The sequence below is a fragment of the Nothoprocta perdicaria genome, unplaced genomic scaffold, assembly GCF_003342845.1.
Source record: "Nothoprocta perdicaria isolate Ctin4 unplaced genomic scaffold, notPer1 scaffold_116, whole genome shotgun sequence".
NCBI lineage: Eukaryota > Metazoa > Chordata > Aves > Tinamiformes > Tinamidae > Nothoprocta > Nothoprocta perdicaria.
Genome location: NW_020454272.1, coordinates 2169562 through 2192935, shown reverse-complemented (window position 1 = coordinate 2192935; position 23374 = coordinate 2169562). Strand labels below are relative to the sequence as shown.

General features: G+C 45.8%; 2 protein-coding genes across 2 annotated transcripts in view; one reads left to right on the top strand and one right to left on the bottom strand.

Annotated features, from left to right (window-relative positions):
• STRA8 (stimulated by retinoic acid 8) overlaps positions 1 to 13789 on the top strand; it is a 14094-nt gene extending 305 nt beyond the window's left edge. Inside the window, exons 2-9 of the mRNA XM_026053480.1 lie at positions 3 to 122; positions 1801 to 1881; positions 3101 to 3183; positions 3535 to 3687; positions 6709 to 6991; positions 8254 to 8330; positions 10027 to 10138; positions 13619 to 13789. Coding sequence (XP_025909265.1) covers positions 3 to 122; positions 1801 to 1881; positions 3101 to 3183; positions 3535 to 3687; positions 6709 to 6991; positions 8254 to 8330; positions 10027 to 10138; positions 13619 to 13693 — 984 coding nt within the window. The 3' untranslated portion in view covers positions 13694 to 13789. The remainder of the gene's footprint in view (positions 1 to 2; positions 123 to 1800; positions 1882 to 3100; positions 3184 to 3534; positions 3688 to 6708; positions 6992 to 8253; positions 8331 to 10026; positions 10139 to 13618) is intronic.
• A 3857-nt stretch (positions 13790 to 17646) lies between these two features.
• LOC112959500 (solute carrier family 23 member 1-like) overlaps positions 17647 to 23374 on the bottom strand; it is a 20753-nt gene continuing 15025 nt past the window's right edge. The window contains exons 9-12 of the mRNA XM_026053527.1: positions 20387 to 20551; positions 19430 to 19538; positions 18496 to 18591; positions 17647 to 18013 (exon numbers count right to left, since the gene is read on the bottom strand). Coding sequence (XP_025909312.1) covers positions 17745 to 18013; positions 18496 to 18591; positions 19430 to 19538; positions 20387 to 20551 — 639 coding nt within the window. The 3' untranslated portion in view covers positions 17647 to 17744. The remainder of the gene's footprint in view (positions 18014 to 18495; positions 18592 to 19429; positions 19539 to 20386; positions 20552 to 23374) is intronic.

The window sequence follows — 23374 nt, the reverse complement described above, 5'->3', positions numbered from 1 at the left end:
AGCCGGAGCCGCGCGTGGTGCGGCGGCGCCTGTCGCAGGCCCGGCACCGCGCCAAGCTGGCCGGGCTCTACAGCAGCCTGCGGGAGGCTGTGCTGACGCAGGCGGACGCCGCGGCCTCCAAGGTGCGCAGCAGGGCCCTGCTCTTGCATCTCCCTTTGCCTCTGTGCCTAACCTTAGTTTTCCCTGCCTGGTTTTCCCTGCGTGGGGTTTCCCGGGTCCCTTTCGCTCGGCAGCTGTCAGCTCGGCGTGAGCAAATCGCTCCCGTCGGCGTCACGGGCCTGTCGGGGGGCTCTGCTGTGTTTCTCTTGCAGCAGCTTTGCTGCTTCCCAGCGATATTTTGGGGACTAGTCAAGGCATCTCATGAGGAAAGAGTCCCGGTTTCACACCTCTTTGCTGTGAAAGCAGAACTGGTGAAATCAGGGGTGGAAGTTGCAGGGAAGGAGAGGGAATAGTTTATTCAATGTTAGGTGTTGCACCRTCTTGGAGATGGTCTGGAAAAACGAGGTGGGGGAAAAAACCACAACCACCGCTACCATTTACTGCCTTTTACTGAACTGAGAAACTATTTAAACAAAAGAGATACTGTTTATAAAGGTGAAATAATGCTACCGAAAAGGTTAATGTACTCGAGGTGGGGGATTAAGCATCAGAAGACCTTTGTTCTTAATTTTTGCCACTAGTTCACGTAGTTAGGTCTTTTATTTCAGTTTGTTAGACGGAGAGGGTAATGGCCCTTTCAGACAAGGGCTGTCCATGTAAAGCCCTTTGAGCCCCTGAGTGTGGGACCTGCTGCTGCCCAAACCCGAGCAAGCTGCAGTCACAGGATCCCCGAAACGGAGACAAAACAGATGCTTGTTTATCTAATCCAAGGGGCAGACAAAACACATGCTTGTTTTGTCTGATCCAGAGGGCCTATGTTTAATCCTCCAGTTCTTTCCACAACAGGCTTCTGAGTTTTCATAGTAGTTTGGTAAGTCCCATGGATTTATTTCTAGTTAGAAACTGCTCTATTTCATAGTGTAATTTGCCCATCACAGATGTTTTGCGCTGAGGAAGATCAGAACCTCTATGAGCCTGAAAGGCAAAGTTCTCACCTCATCCCAGAGCTTTACTGCCCAAAGAAAAGATCCCCTAGGGAAGCTGGAAGCTGTGCAAGGTAGACCTGTCTAAGATGACCATGGATGATCTCAGTGATCATGTCAGACCTGAAATACTTCAGCTGCGTGTGTTTCAGTGCACTGGCCAGATGTTCTCAGTTGTGCTTGCTCTAAGTGCTGAAGGGGAGGTGTGCTGCCTGCACAGTGAAGTTGCTCCAGTTGGCATCAGCGTGGCTGGGCATGGCAAGGGCTTCCCCTGGAGTAATGCTCACGGGAAATAACTGAAGTCTTATGCCSTGGTGTGATTAGACATCCAGCAGGACTGTGCAGCGTGGACTTTCTGGACATGCTCCAAGATGAGCACAAACTAAACAAGAGCAGTTGCTTATGAACAAAGAACACAGGTAGCAAATGGTTGTGTGACCGGGCATTACATGCAGGCATTACATTATATGAAACCTAATATTCATAGTCTGTATTTAAGTTTTCTCTGATACTATTTCTTTCCATCCCTCTTTTTTTTTTTTTCTTTTTTTCTCCAAGCGGTAAAGGTAGATTGGGAAACAACGCGGTTGTTTTCACAGAGACTTTGAGATAACTGGAGGTCAAAATGAAGCACGGCATAGCAAACAGCCAAGGCATGTTACAGCACGGATCCAGGCAGAGCAGCGAGCRATCGGTCCTCATTTCTTTTTATGTTCAGTGTCAGGTGTTGCATAAGGCTAAGAGTTGTATCCAGGAGCTGGAGCAAACCTTGGGYTTTTTGCTGAAGATGAAAGGTACCGTATGCGAGTGTTTGCCTTGCACACTTTGCGGAGAGGGAGGGCTTGGGTTTTATTTATGCAGTAGAGGTAGCTGGGCGTGCACGGAGCCCCCTCAAGCATCAGGGGCAGCTGCAGCTTTAAATGTGGCCATAAGGAGGGGACAGAGCGGAAGTTTTATCCATGCACGAAGGGTTGTACACCACAGATGTTGTACACCACAGATGTTGTAACCCTGTGTGTTGTACAGCACCGATGCCCGTGTGGCTCCCAGCATCTCCTGCCCTGTGTGCCCGGCGCAGTGTGGGTCGGGAGGGAAGGCAGCAGGTGCTGCTGCACCCCTGTCCTCCCCGTCCTGCAGGGAGCCGGATCCCGCAGCACCCATGGCCACAGTGCCGGGTGGCACCCGGTGCACAGCAGGTTGCAGCCAYGGAGCCCCTTGAAGTAGAGGCATTGGAGAAGGACAGAAAGCGCCCTGAGGATTTCATCCCAAAAGCGTGGGGATTGGGGACCTCTTGTTAGGAATGTAGTCCGGGAGCGAGAAGGGACAGGGGAGCTGTGTTCTGGCTTTCTCCCAGCCCCGCGGCACACGCGGGCAGAGGCTGGAGCAGCTCCCGCTGCCTGGCACCCCCGGCCTGCCTGCTGCAGTGCCTGGGGATGGATCTTCATGTGCCTGCGGTGTCCAAAATACTGTCACCTAAAAAAAATAACAAAAAGTGCTGTTTATGCAACTTGCACCTCAAATCATTGAGGTCGGTTGAAAATCCCAGTGCTTGAAATGAGCCAGTTCCTCTGAAGCTGCACCCTCCGATAAGCASTGAAATGCAGGGTTAGGTAGGGATAGGGGCGAACAGTTGGCAGAGAGAGGATGTTTGAAGTGATCCCAAGCAGGGGAACCTCATTTTTGAGTTATACATCAGTTACACGTCAGTTAAAACTCAGGAACCTGAGTTTTGAGATATACGTCCCCAGAATGGTCTGTTGATTGGCACTTGCCTGTGGTTTTCACCATTGGTTTCCCTGTCAGACCAGCTTTACAAATACTAAGTCCCTCATGATCACGGTAGCCACTTTATAGCTTGAGGTGTCTCATCTTGCCTCGTTTTTGCCTAATCAAAAGCTCAGGCTGTGGCAGCAAAGCACCAGTTGTGAGAATTGCGTGGTTTGACTGGGATGAGGGTGAGAGGGAAGCCAGTGGCATGACGTGCCTGGCATGACCTGCATCTTTCTGCTGCACCAGAGTCCTTCAGCCTGGAGGATGGGAGCCCGTCCACCTTGGAGGAGGTCCGGGAGGAGTACGTCAGGAAGCACTTCGGCAATCACAGGTAAAGACTTGCACCAAGCCGAGAAAGATGATATTAATTTGCACTTGCTTCCAACACCTCCACAGCAGTTTATCCATGTTGCTGAATTACCAAGCTGAGGCCTGATATGAGGAAAGATGAACAGATTTCACCCAGACCATTCAGTGCATGAATGTTCTGTGCATTTGTCGGTCTCATAGTGTCAGTGTKTGCATTTCCCTTCCTTCTTCTGTTGTTCATTTACACTAAGGAGTTCTCATTTGCTTGCAAAGAAAAGATAGTGAAAAGGCCTACTTGGGAAGAATGGGCTTGGGCTTCACAGTGGCTATGCTAGGGACTTTGTTAATCCAGTTGAGAATTATTGTTTTCCAGCACTGCCTCACCCTTAGAAACTGCGAGTGAGAGTGACTCTACAGTCTGGTTTTGGAGTGAAGAATATGAAAAAAACACAACCAAGGATGATGTGAACCTGGGGCTTATCCAGTCCCCACCCACTTCATCTCCTGATTTGCTGGAATTTGAACAGTAGGTGCATCCTTGGTTGCCTTCAGTTTGTTCATTTGTTACCAACCTGTACTCGGTGCCTGCTCTATGTGCAGCTTTGCTGGCACCAGCCTTGCTGTGCAGAAGCCCCGGACAGCGACCCTGGTGCTGCCGGGGGGGCTTTGAGCACCTCCTGAGTCTCCTGTCCATGGTTGGCACACGAACGGATGCCCGACATTGTGGCAGCCCCCAGCTTTATGGCCCTTGGAGAATCTCTGGGCATCTTCCATCCATCCTCAAGAAAGATGAAGCTTCCATTCGGGTGTCGCAGTCCCTGTGTGGCTGCACTTTCCAAACGCGGAGGCACYTTGCAGAATAGGGCACAACGTAACTGCTGGCAGTGGGGTAAGGGGCAAGGTGACAAAGCTTATTTATCGCACGTGGTTTATCCCAGCACGTGTCCCTGTGGGTTCGTGGGGTCAGGGCTGCTGTGAAGCTCTGTTCCTGCAATGCAGCCGTGTTTCAGAAGGGTAGAAATGGCTCTACCRGATCAGAGGCACAAGCTGCGAGCTGTATGTGGCCTGGGCAAGGTGCAGGAACCTGAGGTAGGCAGATAGGTAGGAAGAAGCCTTCCCTGCAGTCATGTTCATCTTGCCTGTACTTGTCGTTGGCATGAGCCGCTTGAGCACTGATGTCCAGCGCAGAATATGGTCTTGGACATTGGCTTTGTGTAGGATTTCTGCAGGGTAAGGCTGGAAGGATCAAGGGAGGATCAAGTGGCTTCAGCCTATGGTCTGGAGAAGAGTAGTGAGAAAGGCAATCAATCCTCAAAATGTCTGCAACACAGGGAGGGAGGAAGGGAACCTGAACACTTCCATCTGCATTCCCACAGCAAGAAGGTGTGAGACCCTTGGGATCAGCTCTTAAGTGGCTAATGCAGGGGGCAAGAGTCAAACAGCAGAGTTCTCTTGTCAGCAGTCTACGTATTTTGCCCTTATAATCACACATTAAATTAGTGTTGATAGAAGTAGCTTTGAGAAAAAACAGTAAGTACATTGTTTGTTGTATTCTTCCCCTTGCTATTAGCACTGAAATGTACATGTTAGKATCATGAATACTTGCCCAAAAAAGGTTGAATGATCATGTCAATATAAAAGTTTAAGAAACAGTGACTAATCTAATCTATTCCATATTGTCAAGTTCAAGTTCACCCCGGTTATCCAGGCAGCATTTGTGAAATTTGAGTTCATAACATGCAGTCCAGCAGCCCCCACAGCTGGAGCTGCATCCTCTTCCAAAGCTGATGGGGCACCTTAAAGAAAAGCTTCTGCAGTTCCTCCTTGTGACCAGAGAAGGTGCTTGTTGTGGAATTCCCTTGGATTGTGGAGTTTTCCAAGGCAAGGCTGCAGCGGTGCCAGCAGATGGCACCAAACTGCTGCTGTTGCTGCTGTTGCTGCTGTGAGAGCAGGGAGGTCTGCAGCAGAGTGTCATTTGCAAGACCTTGAGATGTGCTGAATCGGGCTTTCCTAGGGGAAGTAAGCTCTGTGTCATCAGAGCCTGCACAGCAGAGCCATAAACTCCTGTGTGCCCCTTCACTGACAACACAGTCCAGTGCCCTTGCTGTGTTATGTGGACTCTGGCATTTACTCTGCAGTTTTATGGCAGACTGCAGTTGCTTTATAGCTAATCCTTCTTGCAAGATGATCTTTGATAACGGGCACAAAGCAGCAAGGACTATCCAACAAAGAAAACAACTGCTTTTCCGTGATAGACTAATCATATTATTTTGGCAGCATCAGAGATGTGTTGGGTTTTGAAAAACTGTGTATTTCCATGTCTTGCCCCAGATACCCCAATGAGAGCACAGTACTCTCTACCCTGCAGAATGTAGTTGCCCCTAACCATCTGTGAAGGAGCTCAATGGGTTCAAGCTTAATTTCTTTTACGGAGCAGCCTAATGATAATTGATATTCTTCAGTTTGAAAAACTCCAGATCCTTCRTTTGGAGCTGGACTCGGAATCCTTGGTGAGCATAATAGCTGAAATGAGAGAGCTAATCGCCTTTAGAGTGTTTTTGTCTCCAGGAATGGTGGCAAAAGCTACAGACTATGGAATTAGAAGGGTAAACATGTTTATGCTTGCATGTGGGATTATTTTAAGACTTTCAGTATTGGTTTGTTAAGTATTAAATAATAAATACTGAATAGTTATGATTTACTTCTTCATGCCATGCTTTTTGGTTATTCAAGGAATGTGCTTAGTTGGGACATCTTTCAAGTGATCATTTTGAGCCTAGTCAAACACTATGACAGTGACTTTTGCCTTAAAAATTTTTCTTTATGCTCCTTTAAACATATTCTCTTTACCTGGGGAGCTCTAAGCATTTAATAAACTTTACTAAATCCTTTAGTGCTGCTTTCTATAGTAGATATTATTATCCCTGGTTCAGCATCACACCGAGCTAACAGAAGCAGCAGAGTGGTTCTGTAGTTTAGTCACCAAGACATATTATGTTCACCAACCATCTTCACTTCAGAGTCTCACACAAGTCAATCTTAGGAACATGTTTCTTCCAAAGTAAAATGGAGAAAATTGAACTGAAGGGAAAAACTTACTCAAGTGGAGCTTTCAGGCCTGGAGTAGTCTTCCTCTTGGTATGTACAGTACCTAATACATCAGGGTCCTGTTCTTTGTACCAGTAAAGGTACAAAAAAAACACTTTACAAAGGATACAAAGGCAAGTACTCAAAAGTTTTTGAAATGCCAGAACGAGGTTTGCCTTTGCACYGAGCCAAGCCTGCAGCTGCCTGCAGCTTCATTTGTGAGGCACTCATGCCGTGGTTCTGGCCCGAGCCTGCCTTTCACAGGTGAAATCTTGATGGCATAGAGCTGCTAAAATCTTCAAAGAGCCCTGGGCAACCTTCATTAGTTGTATGAAGTCTGGGAGCGGGAGTCAGTGACGCGGCTGGGAGTCGGAGCTGTTCCCCATCCCATGCTGTTTTCCAGTAGGTAGCTGCATCAGAGCCTGCTCTTACAGAGATGCTCCTTTTCCTTTCATTACAGGTACCTGTGCTTCTACAAGCACACAGTGGACCTGCTGATAGAGCATGGAGTAGTTTGCATGGAAGAGGTGCCTCTTCCTGTAGTCTCCACAGCCATTTCCCACCTCTGGCAGGAACTGTGTGAAGAAAGCAGAGAATGCATCTTGCAGTACTGTAGACAGAGAGCTTTCCTGCTGGATCCCAAAGTGCCCTACCAGGAGCCTGCCTGTGCCGAAGGCAGCATGAGGGACAGCCGAGGTAACAGTGARGAAGCCAGTGGTTCCCTGGTCTCCACGCAGGAGGAAGTAAGTGCTCAGGAAGCTGCTGGGAGCCTCGGGGAGCCCCTTGGCCATGCAGCTTTTCACTGGAGACATGGGATAACTGCAGTTGCCTGCCCATGGCTCTGGGGACCTGTGAATGGAGGCTTTGAGTAAAGTCTGCGTTGAATTCCCTTTCGATAAGATACCTGGCAAGCTGTAAGCTGGCAGTGGCAGTGGCCCTGCTAAACTCCCCTGGCGGCAGCATTTCTGTGCTGAGTGACAGCTGCATTCCCCCTAGTTTACTCTGGGGGATAGAACAAGGATTATACAGTTTCTGCCCTCTGCAAACTCTCCAAGAAGCCCAGATGGGCTAAATCTAGGAGGAATACCCAGTTTCCCAAGACTTTTTTTTTTTTTTTTTGGATTTGTATTGAATTGTATTGTCTTCTATTTGAAGGCCTGCTCTAGCAGTGCAGAGGAAATGACAGCCCGTTCCCAGCGTTCCTGCAGAGCCAAGAGTCAGGGCCTCAGTAGTTAGGGCATTTGTTAAAAGGAGATTAAGCAAAAGGTAACTCACTGCAAACTGTTTCTGCAGCACTGATTACCTGAGCAACTAGCTGGCCAAAGACATATGGGTAATTTTACTTGTTGTGGGGGACAGAGAAGGAAGGTGCCAACCCTGAGTATGTAAGTTAACTGCATTGGCAAGCTCTTACTGGGTCGCAGGAGACCCAGGCTGTTCATACTGCTGACATACTTCAGAAATGTCATGGGGATGTTGCATGTGTGGTGCTTTCTGGCAGACTTTCTGGCACAGAAAATTTTATGAAGTACGTTTGGATTAATGAGTTAATGGGTGTGCAGCATGGAGAACCCAAACTCCATTGTCAGGCAAGTCGCACACTGGAGTCAGGTTTGGTAAAAGTGGTGGGTACAGCTGAGATCTCTGTCCATAAAGAGCAATAACAGCCCTCAGTCAAGGCTGGAAGGCACAGGTATATTCCATGTTTTTTTTTTTTTTTTTTTTTTTTTACTGGTGTTTTGGGAGAGTTTAGTGTAAGCCTGATACCCAGAGGCTGACACACAGGCCTAAGGGAATGGACTAATCTTGTGCTGTTAGTCATGAAATGTTGTTCTGCTTTATTATTCCTGTCTCTACAAAACACTGTGGCTTTACTCTRACAGTAAACGTGTCTGCTAAATGGAAAGAATTTCATGTTTTATAAAACTTAATTGTTAACAATTTTAGCCTAGGTAAAACTCCAAAGCGGCCGGATGTGTTGACATCTAAGTATTTTCTTTGGTAGGTAATGTTTGAAGATGCTTTTGATGTTGCTTCTGGTTTCCTTGACAGAAATGAGACTCAGGGAATGTCTAGTCAGAGGTAAATTTATAAACCCACCCCTTTGCCTAGATAGTGTACACACCCGTTGGAGGAAGTCAGTAGACTAACTTCTTTCTTTTTATGTGTCTGATTTTTAGTAGATGGTTAAAATAGAAGCCYCCAGCTGTTCTGCTCATAATAATGCTGTCTCCTAAGGTATGAAAGTGAAATGACCAATAAACATTGGCAGCAGAACAAGGAAGAGACTCTTACCAAGAGTGCCCAGTCAGCTCCAGATACTGGGTCCAGCTGTTTTTCTCCTCCTCTTCTAATGTTAATCTGTCCATTTGCAGTGTTTGCCTGTTCGCTCGACAGGACTACGAGGGCCACAAGACGTCTTCTGGATAAGTCAGATGAATGTGAATTGTACTATTATTCAATCAGAGAAAAATAAGCCTTTTTTTTTTTTTTTTTTTCTTTATATATTGCCTTCCTTACCTTTTTCAAGCACTCTTAAGTCAATCCCAAGGACTTGATCAAGCTGAGGTGTGATTGACCAGGACAGTACCATGGAAAAAGCATCTATTAAATAATAACAGCTCTTTCCTCTGCAGGTCAGATCGTGGTTCCCCGTGAGCGAACATGTCAGATGCAAAACTGGCACTGCATTTGATTTTGCCAGTAGACAAGAGTTGTTTTCCTCAAGAGGAAAATTGCGTTATGACTCATGCAATCTCACTTGCTCTTTATAGTTGGTTATGTTTTTTTTTCTCTTTGCAATTCATTTTGAATCCTGCTTTTTGGATCCGATCTTCTCCATATTTTTTGCATATTTAGAGGGTGCTGCACTATGAATGCTGTTCTCTTTACCACCACTTCCAGAATGCCATGAATAGAAATGAATAGAAGCAAGGTTGTTTGGTTGTTGGTAGGACACACCTGAATACACAATAAAGCTTAGTACAAATACATTAAATAGCGTTGATTGTTTAAATCACAATTAAATGACATTCTTTGCTTTTGAAATAAGAAAAAAAATGTTCCTGAATGCTGCAGTTTCTTGCTGTCATCTTTGCAGTTGGAGATTAGTACCCCAAAGTCCAGTGTAAGTCCCAAAGTAGATGAGTATTTCAGTAGGCAACAGTTATTCTGTCTCCTCCTTTTTCTGTCACCCTGAGCCTTGAAATTCCAAGCAGAGGTGCAAGAGGATTTTGTAAGATCCCAGGGAGAATATAGAAGTGAGGCCCCTAGTGAATTGTGAGGGGGGGGCTCTTTTTTTGTTTGTTTGTCTGTTTTTTACCAAAAATGCCCATTGCCAGTACAAAGCTGTTAATGCTAGCTAATGTGTCAGACCATTGCCACATAGTTGTATTCACTAAAAAAAACTAAAAAAAAAAAGTCAAAGCTCTAAACAACCCTATAAAATAGCTTACCGAATAACCACTGTTGGTCCTGATTATAACGAATTTGTACTTTTCCCTAAAACAGTGGGAGCACCTGGTATCATGTATCAGTGGATTTATTTCTTGTGATAATTGCTTCTTGTATTGCAGTTCTCAAAGTATCTTCCTTGCATTTGTAAAACAATATCTCCTTTACCCCTTGTCTTATTCAGCTTTAACCTTTAATGTCAGATTCATCTTGAAAACAATCTAAATCTTTTTTGATATGCAAGTGAAACAATGGAGAGAGAAAGTAAGTAGGAGGAGAAAAGACAGAACAGGAAATTAAATATAATTTGTGGTTCCATTTTCAGCTCAGCATTTGGAAGCTGCACTTCCGAAAATCCAGGGGATCACCATGGACTCTATGTGCAGATCATTGGCTTCCTCAAAAACCTTTTCTTTGCTAATACAGAGTTTTGCCAGGTAAGCTTTGCCAGAGGATTCCTTATAGAAGGAGCAGTATATTTTTCCTATCATTAGAAAGGGATTTGTTTTTCCTGAATTTTTTCTCCTTATCCTCCAGCATCATTAAAACAAGAACTTGGGGGCCATTACTTCAGATGTGCCAAGCCACAGTTCAGCAGCCCTGACTCTGTAAGCGGCGAAGTTTGAGGGGTTGTTACTCAAAATGGCAGTGACAGGAGGAAATTTTTACTGTGCTTTGCATCAAATATCCATATGGAAAAGCTTGAGTGGGGTCATCTGATCAGGCAAATCAGTGCCTGCTCTTTTTGTCATTCTCCGCTACCCCCAGGATGCTCATGCTGAGTTTGGCTAGACCATCTTGTTCTTCGCCTTAGGCTAGGTTCCTAGCCTAGGAGCTCTGTGCAGAGGCCTCAGGAATACAGTTTTCATGTTCTCGGAGGACCCAATAAAGATCTGCTGGGCTGCCTTTTACCCTAAGTCCACCGTTGCATGTTTGCTGTGCCAGAGGCCCATTGGTTTGCACTGTTCTGCCTCCCTTTCTTGCTCCAGTGCTGAGAAGGGAGCTGAGAACTTGCAGAGTTACAGCACCAAAAGGCAGATCCCTCAGCAAAGGGGTGTGTGTTTTGGCTCTGTCAGCAGTTGTTCACTTTTTCTTACTGTTCAATTTTCTCTTACCACGTAGCTTCTGCCAGTTTCTGCTGGTGGAGCAGGTGCTCCATCACCTCAGTGAGGTGAAGGAAATAATGATGAGGGGAACTGGGACAGGAGACAAAATAGGAACTATTACTGCACTTCTGTCTCTCTCACATAGTGCTGCTGTTGCCCATTTTGACCCCAGCAGCTGCGAGAGACAGTAGTGCTAGAAGAAACGCAGCAAGATGGCAGGAAACACAATGAGTAATGTTAAGCAGGAACAGCTAGGACTCTTCACTGTGAAAATAARAAAAAAGAAACAACAACCAAAAAAACCCCACACCTYGAGGAGTGGGTCATATGGAGGATTTAGTGAGATGCTAGGTGGTGTAGAGATAGTACACATAGCATATTTTAGATAGCTTCTAAAAACAGAACTATGAAGCACCCAATGGAATGAATGAACAGGCAGCATGTTTAAAAAAACTAATAAAATTATCAGGYTTAACTAGAGGAACTCTTTGCCTGATGGTGCAGATCAAAAGGTTCAAAAAGGCACTAGGACAGTTCCTGGAGGACTAATCCATTGCTGCCTGATAAATTTGAAGGTCCACGTACAATTTCCTATTCAGAATGTCCACCACAGATTGCAGGAAATGCTATCAGACAGACAAACTGTTTGCGCCATTCTTGCACTTTTTGTCTGAATATCACTCTTGGGTATTGTCAGAGCTGCACAGCCCTGTAGTCTGTGAGTAGCTATATTCAGCTTAAGAAGAGACATCTATGTTTATATAAATGGCCATGAACTAAGGCTGGCTGTAAAAGAAGGAACAGCTTTATGCAAGAGGCAGTATTTTCTGCTTTAAATACCCTTTGTGAATGTCATGCCCAGCATCGTTAGGTGCTCACAGTTTGTCCTGCTTGGTGTTGCACTGCTGTTTGTGAGCCCGAGTCCATCTCACAGCTCCCAGGCCAGATGGTGTGTGAAGAAGTTGTGTCTCTTTCCAGCTTTAAGGAGGGATTGCTGGAATAGGGCTAGCGAATGATGGGAAGATGTGCGCAGGGAGAAAAAGCTGAGATACTGCAGAGCAGCAGGTGACTGAGTTTTTGTGGATCCAGAAAGAAATGAAAGGCTGTGTGTGCTTTTATTATCCAGGAACTTGGGGTTTTCTGTGATAACAGAAGACGATCAAAAGGGAGTTCGAGCAGAAATCATCCAGGCTGTAGAGTACTGATAGTGCGAAGGTCACAATCTGTTTTGGTTTAGATAATTTCAGCACAGCACAGCTGGAGGGTTCTGCCAAGAGGCCACGAAAAATCCAGCTGACAAGATTTTCYAGTTGTGAGGACAGAAATTCCGCTCTCTCTCACTGCAAACAGCTTTAGGTGGGCATGGAAGTTGCAGAATGGCACTAGGAGACATCACCAATACCACAGCACCAATTCAGGCAGCTGCAGAGCTCAGCGTGGGCTATGCAGTTTGTCCCAGTAATTGGGTTGCTCAGAGCACCAGCCTCCTGTTCTTGGCTGGGAGCAGAGCCCCCGCCACCACCTGGGCACCAGCTTTGGGTTCTTCACATTGCACTGGTGTGACTGGACACCAGCAGCCCCTTCCTTCCTGATACACCCCTGCAGCTCACACTCCTGGGCTAGCATGAAACATCCTAAGGGTGAAGTAGGGGCACCTGCCTGCACCTTAATAAAGATGAGTGAAGGCAGGTAAAGCAGTAAGGCAGGGCGTGCAATGTGTATTTGAATGAGGAAAGGCAGGCAGCCTGTGGTCTCCTTCCTTCAGCGGAGCTGATGAGGTGGGAGTTTTTACAGGATGTACCACTCTCTGTTGCACCATTTCTAGTTAACTGTACAGCGAGGGGCTCCTGTTGGATTGTGTCTATTTACCATTTCATGGTCACCCACCAAGTGCAGCTCCGCTCAAAGCTGCCAGGGCTCTACTCCCCACTGCTGTAAGATGCTTGAGAAAGAACCACACAGGAGGAGGGAAGAAATCACTTAATGCAGAAAGGAGGAGGACTCTTCAATGGGCAGTGACCCAAAAGCAAGAACAGGAGCAAGTTTTCTGTAGTAGGAAAAAAAAAAAAAACGTTTCCAAGCATGAGATCAGCATCATTTGGCCAGATTTGTTGCTTTGAGGCCACATCATAAGAGATGCTGAACAGCAAAGTCAGTAAAGCTTCATTTAGATTGAGGTCCAAATTTCAAAAGCATCTAAGTGAAGGTATTTTTTTCTAAACTGTACTAAGCATTTCTACATCTTAAAATACACATATTTTCTTTTTTCATTTTTTAAAGGACTTTAGATGAGTCATGTTGAAGGCAACTGGGATTTAGTGCTCCATAAACTGTATTTTTAAAAAAAACACCAATTYTGAAAGGCAGTCCTACCCTAAATCGTCTTCCATCAGTGCGGGAGGTGGACTGGGTGGACTGCAGAGATGAACTCTTTCATCTCTTAGACTTTGATTTCTCAAGAGCCATTCTCTTGAGAATTATTCTGAGATTATTCTCTGTTAAGCTGGTCAAAGAGAAGCCCATCTGTTGCCAAAAGAGCATCAAAACCTGAAGTCAATGGAAGTTAAGGGTCCCAGGAAGCCTTCGTGTCTTCAGAGCCTGTTATGTGACCCTATTGCTACTGTACTCAGTAATATCCATCCAAATGATGTAAATTGAAACACGATGGAGTCCTGTTATTTTAGAAAGAAATCATTTGAAAAATTTGAGACATTCTACACCAAGTAGCTCAGGCACTTGACTGACCAGTGCTCTGTGGTCAGTCAAAAAACTTTTAGTTTTTAACTTTCCTTGCATTTGGGGTGGTTTCAGGAAGATTCTCTTCAGTTCGACTATGAGACCGTGATGCTGAGGTGCACTGAGACCTTTGATGATGAAGATCTGTAGATAGTGTCTGTTTGCTGCTGTTTTGCTGAGCATTGCTGGGTACACCAGGTATGCGAAGAGACTGCGCCTCTTTCAGCGGAGTGTCCCTCCAAGGGGAGTGTGGAGACACTGTTGAGGTGATTTGTTGCTGTTGGCTTCCCATTCCTGCTTGATGTATCAGTTGAGTAATTTATATCTTCAAAAGTTCTAAGTTTAAATTATTTATAAAATGATAACAAAGACTTTTTGTCTAATGCTTTTTRATACTTCACCTTGTTTCAGAGTTAAACCAAGGCATGTGGAGAGGGGTGACCTTGCTTAACATAAGTGGTGACAGAGCTGAAAATTGGCCACATAAGTGACATCCTGCACACTCCCTTAACATGGGACCTCAAATTGTGAATAACGAAGTTTGAGCACCCTGTTAGTACGGCCTTTCTTGTAAAGCTTTTCAGCTCCGCCAGGCAGTGCAGGAGGGATTTCTTCCTTTCCTCACAGGCACAGAGAGGGAAACAATGCTTCTTCCATCTTCTGGAGCATGGCCACCTGCTCACAAGTTGCCAGCAGAAGTGGAGGCACAATAATAAACTTCAGAGTATTTGATTCTGCCAAGTGTGTAAACCTGAGTAAGGGCAGGGCAACATCCTGCTTTTTGATGAGTGGAGCTGCTCAGATGGTGCCTAGGAATTAAAGACCCTGTGGAGATAAATAAGCTCATTCACATCTCTGAGCTTTATTTAGAGATACTCTGCAAATGCAGACATGGTCATGCTGACAACCGTCACACACATGGGGACTGGCATCAAAGTGCAAGGGCCAGATATTTCCTATGAAGAAGCATCTGCCCGTGGAGCTGAGGCTCTGGTACCCTCCAAGGTGGAGGTGGGACCTACTTGGCAGATCCTGTTGGGGCTTAAGAGCCCTCGTGAGTTTTGCAGCCTCCTTTTTCCCTGGCCTCCTGGTGCACTTCATATGTACAGGCTGCCACTGCTTTGAGGATGTTAGGAGCAAGCCTGGCTCCCCTGCCTCCTCTTCCTCACATTCCCAATGTATTGAGCACATCCATTCCCTGGACAGCCTGGGTCTAGGGGGTCAGAATTTCAACATTCTGTTTGAATGTTGCAGACTTTCCCAGTCAATCCAAGGTCAAACTGTTCTGTAGCTCTTCAGCTGTACGTAGATAAAGGCACAGGGCCGGTTGTGGCCTTGCCCAGCTGCACAAGGTCTGCTCTGCTGCAGCGGGGAGATGCCCTTGGTCCAGGCAAGCACAGCACCCATCAGTCCTGCTGTGCAGCCCACGTCTCCCTGTTGGAAAGCCGGGAAAACGGGACTGTCCATGAGTGCTTCTACCTCAGCCCTATGCTGCAGCCCCACGTGGCACTGCCCATTGGATGAAGCAGGAACTGTTGGCAACAGGCACAGCAAGGAGCCACCGGTCCCAGTCAATCCAGTTTTACACTTAGAATCATAGAATCATAGAATGCTTAAGGTTGGAAGGGACCTCAGAGGTCATCCAGTCCAACCCCCCCTGCTCACGCAGGGTCACCCAGAGCACGTGGCACAGGGCGGCATCCAAGTGGGTTTTAAAGATCTCCAGAGAAGGAGACTCCACAGCCTCCCTGGGCAGCCTGTTCCAGGGCTCTGTCACCCTCACTGTGAAGAAACCTTTCCTTTAGTTCCTGTGGAACTTTTGGTGCCTCAGCTTGTGGCCGTTTCCTCTAGTCCTGTCAGTGGCCACCACTGAAAAGAGGCCGGTTCCTCCTCCTCACTGCCTCCCTTGAGGTATTTATAGACGCTGATCAGGTCCCCCCTCAGCCTTCTCCAGGCTAAACAGACCCAGCTCCCACAGCCTTTGCTCATAGGGCAGATAATCCTTGAAAATCCTGTGTCTTTCATTGATTTTTGTGAAGTAGGAGGCAAGCAGAAGCYGGGGCACTGCGCTGCAAAGCCAAAGCTGCCTCCAAACCTCAAGAAGCCAAAGGCAGCCAAGGAGGAGTGAGGGCCCTGCAGCCTAACCCCAACCTGCTTCACTTTAAAATACTGGAAATAGAAATAAAAACATTGGGAAAGGAGTTTCCTTAGATATCTAACAAACACACCCAAGAGAAAGTTTTGAAGGATGTTTAAAGAGCCTAGACTTGAAATCAGGACTTAGGCAGCTTCTGAAAACTGCTTGCTAAGCCTTAACATGTGACACCAGCATCGTCCTCCACGGCTGCCTGTCCCCTGTGGGCCATGGGATGGGCTGTGGTGATGGATCAGCTCCCAGCAGGGCTTCTCCTCTCTCCCACTCAGTAAAGCCGTGACGAGCTCTGCTCCGTCAGGGAATCAGGGATGCGGGAAAGCAGCAGCAGACTGGAAGTGCAAGATGACAGCAGAACAGATGAGCAATGGTCCCATCCATATGGTGGGGAATTTAAAAAAAAAAGAAATTGAGAATGGATTTTTTGCAGGAAACCCATGTCAAATTTTCTTCCTAACAGATTTAAGCCAAATATAAACCCAGCACTTGCCAGCATCCTACCACGTCCTCTGAGGAAAAACAAGAAACGGGTGCAGCCTCCGCAGGCTGACACAGAGCCAGCAAAAACACCGAGGTTCCCCATCCCTGCTTCCCGCCTGGCCTTCACCGTATGGGGATACCAGCCGCAGTGCTGAAGGGAAGGCTCACCATGGAAGATGGGGCATCTGAAGGCTGCAGAGTGCAGCAGTTTTCACCCCTTTCCTGGTTGTGTTCGTCATTCATTAACTGCTTTAATCCCAGTCTCTCCTAAACCAACTCGGCGTCAGAGAGGCTATGGATCTCCCTCTTCAGAGAGTCATAGCTCAACTGAGCAAGTCTCTGAGCAACCCAACTGGACGTGCTCTGAGCAAGGGCTTGGCCCAGACGACCACCAGAGGTCCCTTCCAACCTCAGTTGCTCTTTGATTACAGTAGTACACGACACTAGTTAKGACAGTCAACCTGAAAAAGATATTGGCACTGTATATTTTATTTGATTTTCTCCAAAAATATCCCAATGTAAATCTCAAGAAGGGAAACACAAGCTTATCATACAGCAGCAGTGTTATTACATGTCACCCACAATTTGTACAATCACAYGTGTATTTGGCAATGTTGATTCAGACTGTTTCCACTGATCGAGAAAAGGAGGAATCTGCAAACCAGCATCCAGAGAAATGGTCTTCATGGCACAACCACCACTCCAGACCAAGCAGGGGGCTCACATGGGACTTAGCAGTAGCACGGGTACATAATCTGTGAACAGAAGAGTTTTCTCCTTCTTCTCTGATGAAAATTGCTTTGTTGCTCTAGCATGTGGTTTCCTGGCAAAGCCATTTCCCCTGAGCCTGCTCCTAGCAACCTCAGGCAGGGTTCGTTTCAGTGAAGTTCATTATTTCTGCAAGATCAGCAGCCTAAGGAAGGTCTCTAGATTCCCTGTGGAGTCCTGAGGAGGSAGAGACACCCACACTACTGGCATTCACCCCATTAATCTCAGACACCTCTCTTAGAGCAGCATTCATTTGTCCTTTCAAGAGTCATGTAAAGAACATGAATCATAACACAGGGGTGCCCACTTCTTTCCCTTCATCAGAATGGGTGCAAGCCCCAAGCTGAGGTGAATGCTGCTGATGCAGATCTTTAGGGTGGGATGGATGAGCCTCRGCCCAGGGGACTCCTGAGGGCAGGAGCGAGGCTATACAGGAGTGTCTCCTTCTCTTGCTTCCTGAGCACCTGGGCAAGGGGAAAAGGGGGGGCGCTACTTCAGCTACTTCAGCTAGTCCTTAGGGATCGCAAGGCTCAACATGAGGGCAATCCAATGTCCTAGGAAAGCCTGGRCTTTGGGGTTCTCCAAAGCAGGATTATGATCTTCCTGGAGGTGGGCAGGCAGAAGCAGAGAGGAGGAAAGTGATTCCCTCGAGGTCACCAGCAGCAGTGGGAAGAGAAAGACACACAATGGACTGTTCTGCTCCAGCCGCTGACAGCTGCCGCTTAAGGCTCAAATGATGGGGGCTGCAGACACAATTTTCAGACCTCTGCTCCAGAAATTGTTTCACCTTTAGACCAGGGCTTATATCCTTGTATCAGCAGCTATGTCAGAAATTCTTTCTGAACTTGCTTTAACACTGCTTTCCTGTTCAGCAGCCTTCAGTTCACCCACTTGCTTGTCTCTAGATGGTCTTTTGGGGCAAGCAGGTAGATATCGAAACCAAGAGACAGCACAGTATTTGGTGCCTATGCCAAAGGGAAGATCATAGACATTGGAAACATGCTGAGAGTTGTCCCCCATTTCGTTCTGGCTTTGCTTCCATGCCAGGAGTCCTCGCTCCTCCTGTGTTCCTACAAAAGAGAAGAAAAGTTCATTGTGGGTGGGAAAAAAACCCCAAAACCCYATCCTCAAATTGAAAGTGGCTTTGTTGTGCTTGATCTGAGGTATGTCTTCTGCGCGTATCYCACCATCAAGTGAGGATCCGTCCCTTCAGTTGCCTCTGTCTCTTCTTTCAACTAACAACRTGACTGTAGACTGATATTTTCCCTAAAGTATACTATTGCAAATATTTCTTTAGACCAGGTGGTTCCTTAAAAAAGTAAGTTCATTTTTGATGAACTGCTGGGTTTTTTTGCTTGTTTTTCAGCCAGAGACCATTTCAGTGATGGGTTCCCCATGTCTCCTGTTCTACATCCTTTTCTGGGAAGAGTTCAGGGACATGATGCTTCATAGTTGTCAGCATGACTCCAGTCCACAGAACTGATTCAGTAATAATGAAAACAACAACAAAAAGCCTAGTGCAGGCAGTTTAGCTCTTTGCAAGAAATCCTACCTGGAACGGTGTTATCAAGGAGAAACCCCAGGAATCCACCCACAAACATGCCAGTGGTGAGAAGCACCTGTATCACTTGGTCCAACTGGATGACTCCTAGCAGAAAAACAGCTTTGGGTAGTGATGCAGACAGACATATATTTGTCCAGCAATATAGGCAGTGCCAGCCTGTTAAGACTTGCAAACCCCGGAGCAGAGCCTCGCATTTGGCAACGCAAGGGAGATTGATCTTCCTGCTAAACTCAGACCTGCAGTTTTATTCTGCATAATTATTCAGTGACCCAGCTGCCAATGGGCAGGGATGACTCACAAACACATCACGAGCCTGTCTACACTGCAGTCATCACAGCACTGTCGCAGGGAAARAACAAAACCTTCTGCTCCAAACAAGTTCTGCACCTCCATGACATAATGCCAGGTCATTCCCTACAAACACACTGTCTTCAGCCCCCGAAGAAATACAAGTTTATTTAGGATGAGGTTTCGCCCTAAGTTAATCAGGTGGGCTGCTTCTCTCCGAGGGCTGATAAGCACAAGCCAAATAGCCCAGTGCCATCAGATGGAAATACAGAATTTTGTTGCATGTGAGGACATAGGAAAGCCTCCTCCGTGGAGATCTTGAACAGGATTCAGCTGTGGGCTGTTCCCCTGCCCAAGGCCTCAACCTGGAGTCTGTCCCAAGGAGGTGCCCTCAGTGATCCTCAGCCACTAGGGAGCTTGGCAATGTCAGGGACTGTTCGGTGGCAGATTCACACTCCAGATTTCTCCACCCGGGAAAGCAGAGGGCAAGAAGAGCACAGTCCGAAAGTAAGAGGCAAATGAAAGCAGAGGCTTTTATTTGGAAAACTGCATTTTGAAAGACTTCTCAGGATGAGCCTTTGTTTTAGTTTGTACTACCGAAAATGGCTTTAAAGTACAATCTGTATTCACTTACCTGTTTGCAGCAGTCCACTATTTTTGCTTGCCCAGTTGGGAATTGTGAGGCCAGCAAATACAGAAAACCCAAAGATAAAGATGTTTCTGGAGGAGTTCATATCTGTATACTGTGCAGAGAAATTGCAGACATTACTACTTGCTATTTAGGCAACCATACTGTGTGTTAACGAGATAATCCTGGGTGCATGCACAAGCACAGAGCCAGTGACAGGTGCTACAGTAGAAAGTTYGGTTTAATGAAAATTAACAAAAGCTTTCAGAAATGTGTATGTGTATATGCATATAGTAACAACTATACAGTGCGGATGCAGTTAGATGGAAAAGCAAACCATGGTCTCCATTTTATTGATAGGGAGACTGAGGCAATCCTACAAGATGGGATTCACCCAGCAAACCACTGAGTGAGCTGGAACTGAAACTTGTTTACCTGAGCCCCATTCCTGGCTTGTGTCCTGTAGTTGAAGGAGCCCTCTCCTAAATATGCACAGGGAACAACACAGCCTTGGTTGCACCCATGCCATAGGATATAGCCATAGGATATAGCAACAATTTGGCCATACAGGCAGTGATAGAAATGTCCTCCTTACTGGTAACAGCTTGCTTCAGATAGATAAACCATGAGAAGCATCTGAAAATAACCCCCTAGGGAAGTCACTGCATGCATTAGTGAAGCAAGGGAGCAGCCCCGACCTGCTGGGTTGCTGGTAATGCTGTTACCTCGAGCAGGAGCAAATTCTGTCCTGACCAGGAACTCCTCTGTGGTTTAGATCTTTGGGTCTAGCTTTGTCCTCAGCTTCTCCAAGGAGCTGCCAACACATACATTCACATTTGCTGCAGCCCATTTATATTTGACTCTGTCTGATATTAATGTGACTTCAAACCAAAGTCAAGCGTCCACAAAGAAGGGCCTCCACAAGCTTCCTCGAGGATGAAACGGTGTTCACCAGGCTGTTACCTGYAAATTGGAAATTCCCACTGCCGTGATAACTCCGAACATCACCAGGAACATTCCTCCGATCACAGGGGTGGGGATGCTGGCAAACATGGCACCCACTTTCCCAAAGACGCCGCTCAGGAGCATGGCACAGGCACCAGCAACTATCACCATTCGGCTCCCTACCTAGGGCAAGAAAAAGACACAGAGTCATGTACGTAGTGCAGAGAGGTGGAGGATGGAGGGCTCCATGGTGCAAAAACACACTTGGCAGGAACTCACTGCACCTCAGATATAAAGCACTTAATTGCACATTCAGCTCCAAGGTTCAGATAGTCCTGGGTGAGGACCTTCTAGCTGAGGAGGCCTTGTTGCATAGGGCATCTGTGTTTGCAGATTGGTGGAGAGTTACTACAAAAGCCTCAATAATTGCAAATCCACACCCATTTATTTCATATCATCCCTTCCTACTGTTGGCAAGGACTTTAACAGCTCGTTGCTAAACAAAAGTTTATCATTAAACTAAAAGTGCAATAACCACGACACAAACATTTGCTCTTGCTCCAGCTTGGAAATGACTTGGTATCCTCACAAGCTGGGGTTGCAACTACGCACTTTATTTATTGGATAGTATCTCTACTAGAAAATGAAATTCTAAAAATGAGTTTCATCCAGATGTCTGACATGGAGGCCTCTGTTTCCTAGAGATCAGGAATTGGGAGGGCAGAGCTGGCCAGACAAGCTTCTAGGACCCCAGCTCCTAGATCTGGCGTGTTCTTTCTAGGACCCCAGCTCCTAGATCGTGGCTAACAAGACCTGGGCAAGTCTGTTGGTCTGCTCCTATCTCTCATTCTCCATCTCGCTCCAGTGAAACCAGTTTTGCCTCTCATTTTGCCTTTGGGAGAACCTTGGGGCCTTTCTTTTGCCAGGTACTACCACAAAGATGGGGTGAGGCACCAAGTCACGGCTCTTGTGCAGATCTGCTAGAGTATGTGAAGAGGAAGCAAAAGAGTATCTGCAAAAACAAAGGGATTAAGAAAACATTTAGAGGATATGGGGAAAAAAAAAACAGCAATATTTATTAGCCTTTCACTTCAAGATCTGTTTTGCCACACAAACCTTGGAAGGCTTAAAGAATCATGCTAAGATTTACAACCATTGTGTCTTAGGCAGAGGAATTCTGCAATCCTCTGCAAACATTTTGCAATTCAATTTATTATTTCAATCTTTCCTTGCAAATATCTGAAGATTGTCATTTCTATCAAGGGCTTTTGCCAATGCTTTTAACAAAAACACTTCCAGTAACTAGTTGTTACTGGAACATTTTTTTTTGGTCAGTAATTGAGTATTTCTTGATTCTAAAAGATAACTCAATAAGATTTTGTGGGGACTTTCAAAACAGAATCAGACATACATTTTCCTTTTCCATCGGGTGTGCTTTTTATATTTCTTGAATATAAAGCTTGGGCCATTCTTGCTATCAAAAGCATAACCTAATGAAAGGCAAAATATCTATTTATTCCAGGATTATAATGAGGTTTAAGATTCTTAATTTGCCAAAATGACAAATTACCCAGTACATGGAACTGGCCTTAAAGGCAAATTAACTAATCCCTGATACCACAATTGAGAGCATATGATTTTACAGCTTGTAGTTTAGAGTTTGTTTCAATTATAGAAGTGAAACAAGAATTTCAGTTCTCTTAAGGTAGAAGAAGTGCGGTTTGCTATTATGAATATGCAGATTTTGAAAACTTTGCCTACTCTTATTTTTTTTACCTTATTTTCTTGAAAAAGAGTGGTTGCTATTGGCATACTGGACTTCATTCACTAACTTAAATGTAGGTGCCCGGTGCCTCTTAAAAATCTGCACGTTGGCAGCTTCTGACAGCTTCTCTTCTGCTTTGTCTGCCAGTCCCTGTAGATATTTGTGATACCCCCAACATTTCAAATAGTGCTGAACACCATTTCCATCAGGGAAGTAGTCCCTTGTGTTTCCATTTGTCATAGAAAGATGCATCTCCCATGCAAAACCCAAAGGAAATGCAGTCTGCCTTGTGCTCACAGCATCCCATCCATCCCAGGCRAAGTCTTTCCTCTGGTTTAAAATTGATTAAAATGAAGCTTCCCATTTTCTGGATCTTTAAGTATGACTGAGTAACTTTTCCAGAAGTGGGAATCTCAGGAGAACATCTCCCTTAAACAGACAGGATGGCACGTTTACCTGAAGGACCTGGAGGATGCAGGGAGAACAGACTGATCCGGCAGTTACGAGTCTGGGTGCTTATCCGCTGTGCTCRTGCTGACATCCTATACGTACCATGCAGGCCACAAACTACCTCCCACAAAACAAGGAGCCCAGGCATTTGGTCAGTATGCACGGACCACACGGCAACAAGGTATGTGGGGCAAGAGGCTGAACCAGCCTCTGTGCAGACATCCGGACAACCTTCTTTGCCAGAAACAGCCACCTCACTCAAACTGATTGATGGCTCAGACTGTGAAAAATGATTATTGTGAACAAGGYTCATAAAATACCATGAAATAAGCAATTTCATAGAGTAGGAGCTGTAAGTCTATTACTGTCTTTATTTACCATCTTGCAGGTCTGCTCATATGACAATAGCTTATTTGACAATGATTTAAAAATGTTTTCTGGGTGGCTGCTGGTTATACCCACCCCCTGGCTATAAAACTGAGTGAAAACCTATCATCTGATTGCCAAGCTTATCTCTTTCCATCTCTTATAAGAGCAATAAGATACTTAAGGGATTCTTAAAACTTCACAGAGAAATAAAAACATAAACTTTTACCATCACATATTATAATTACAAAGAAACAGCCTACCTTTCACATGATTGCCAGTTTTGAATTATAAAAATGTGGAATTCACAGCTCTAATAAATATTTCATATTCCTTTCCTTTCCTTTCCTTTCCTTTCCTTTCCTTTCCTTTCCTTTCCTTTCCTTTCCTTTCCTTTCCTTTCCTTTCCTTTCCTTTCCTTTCCT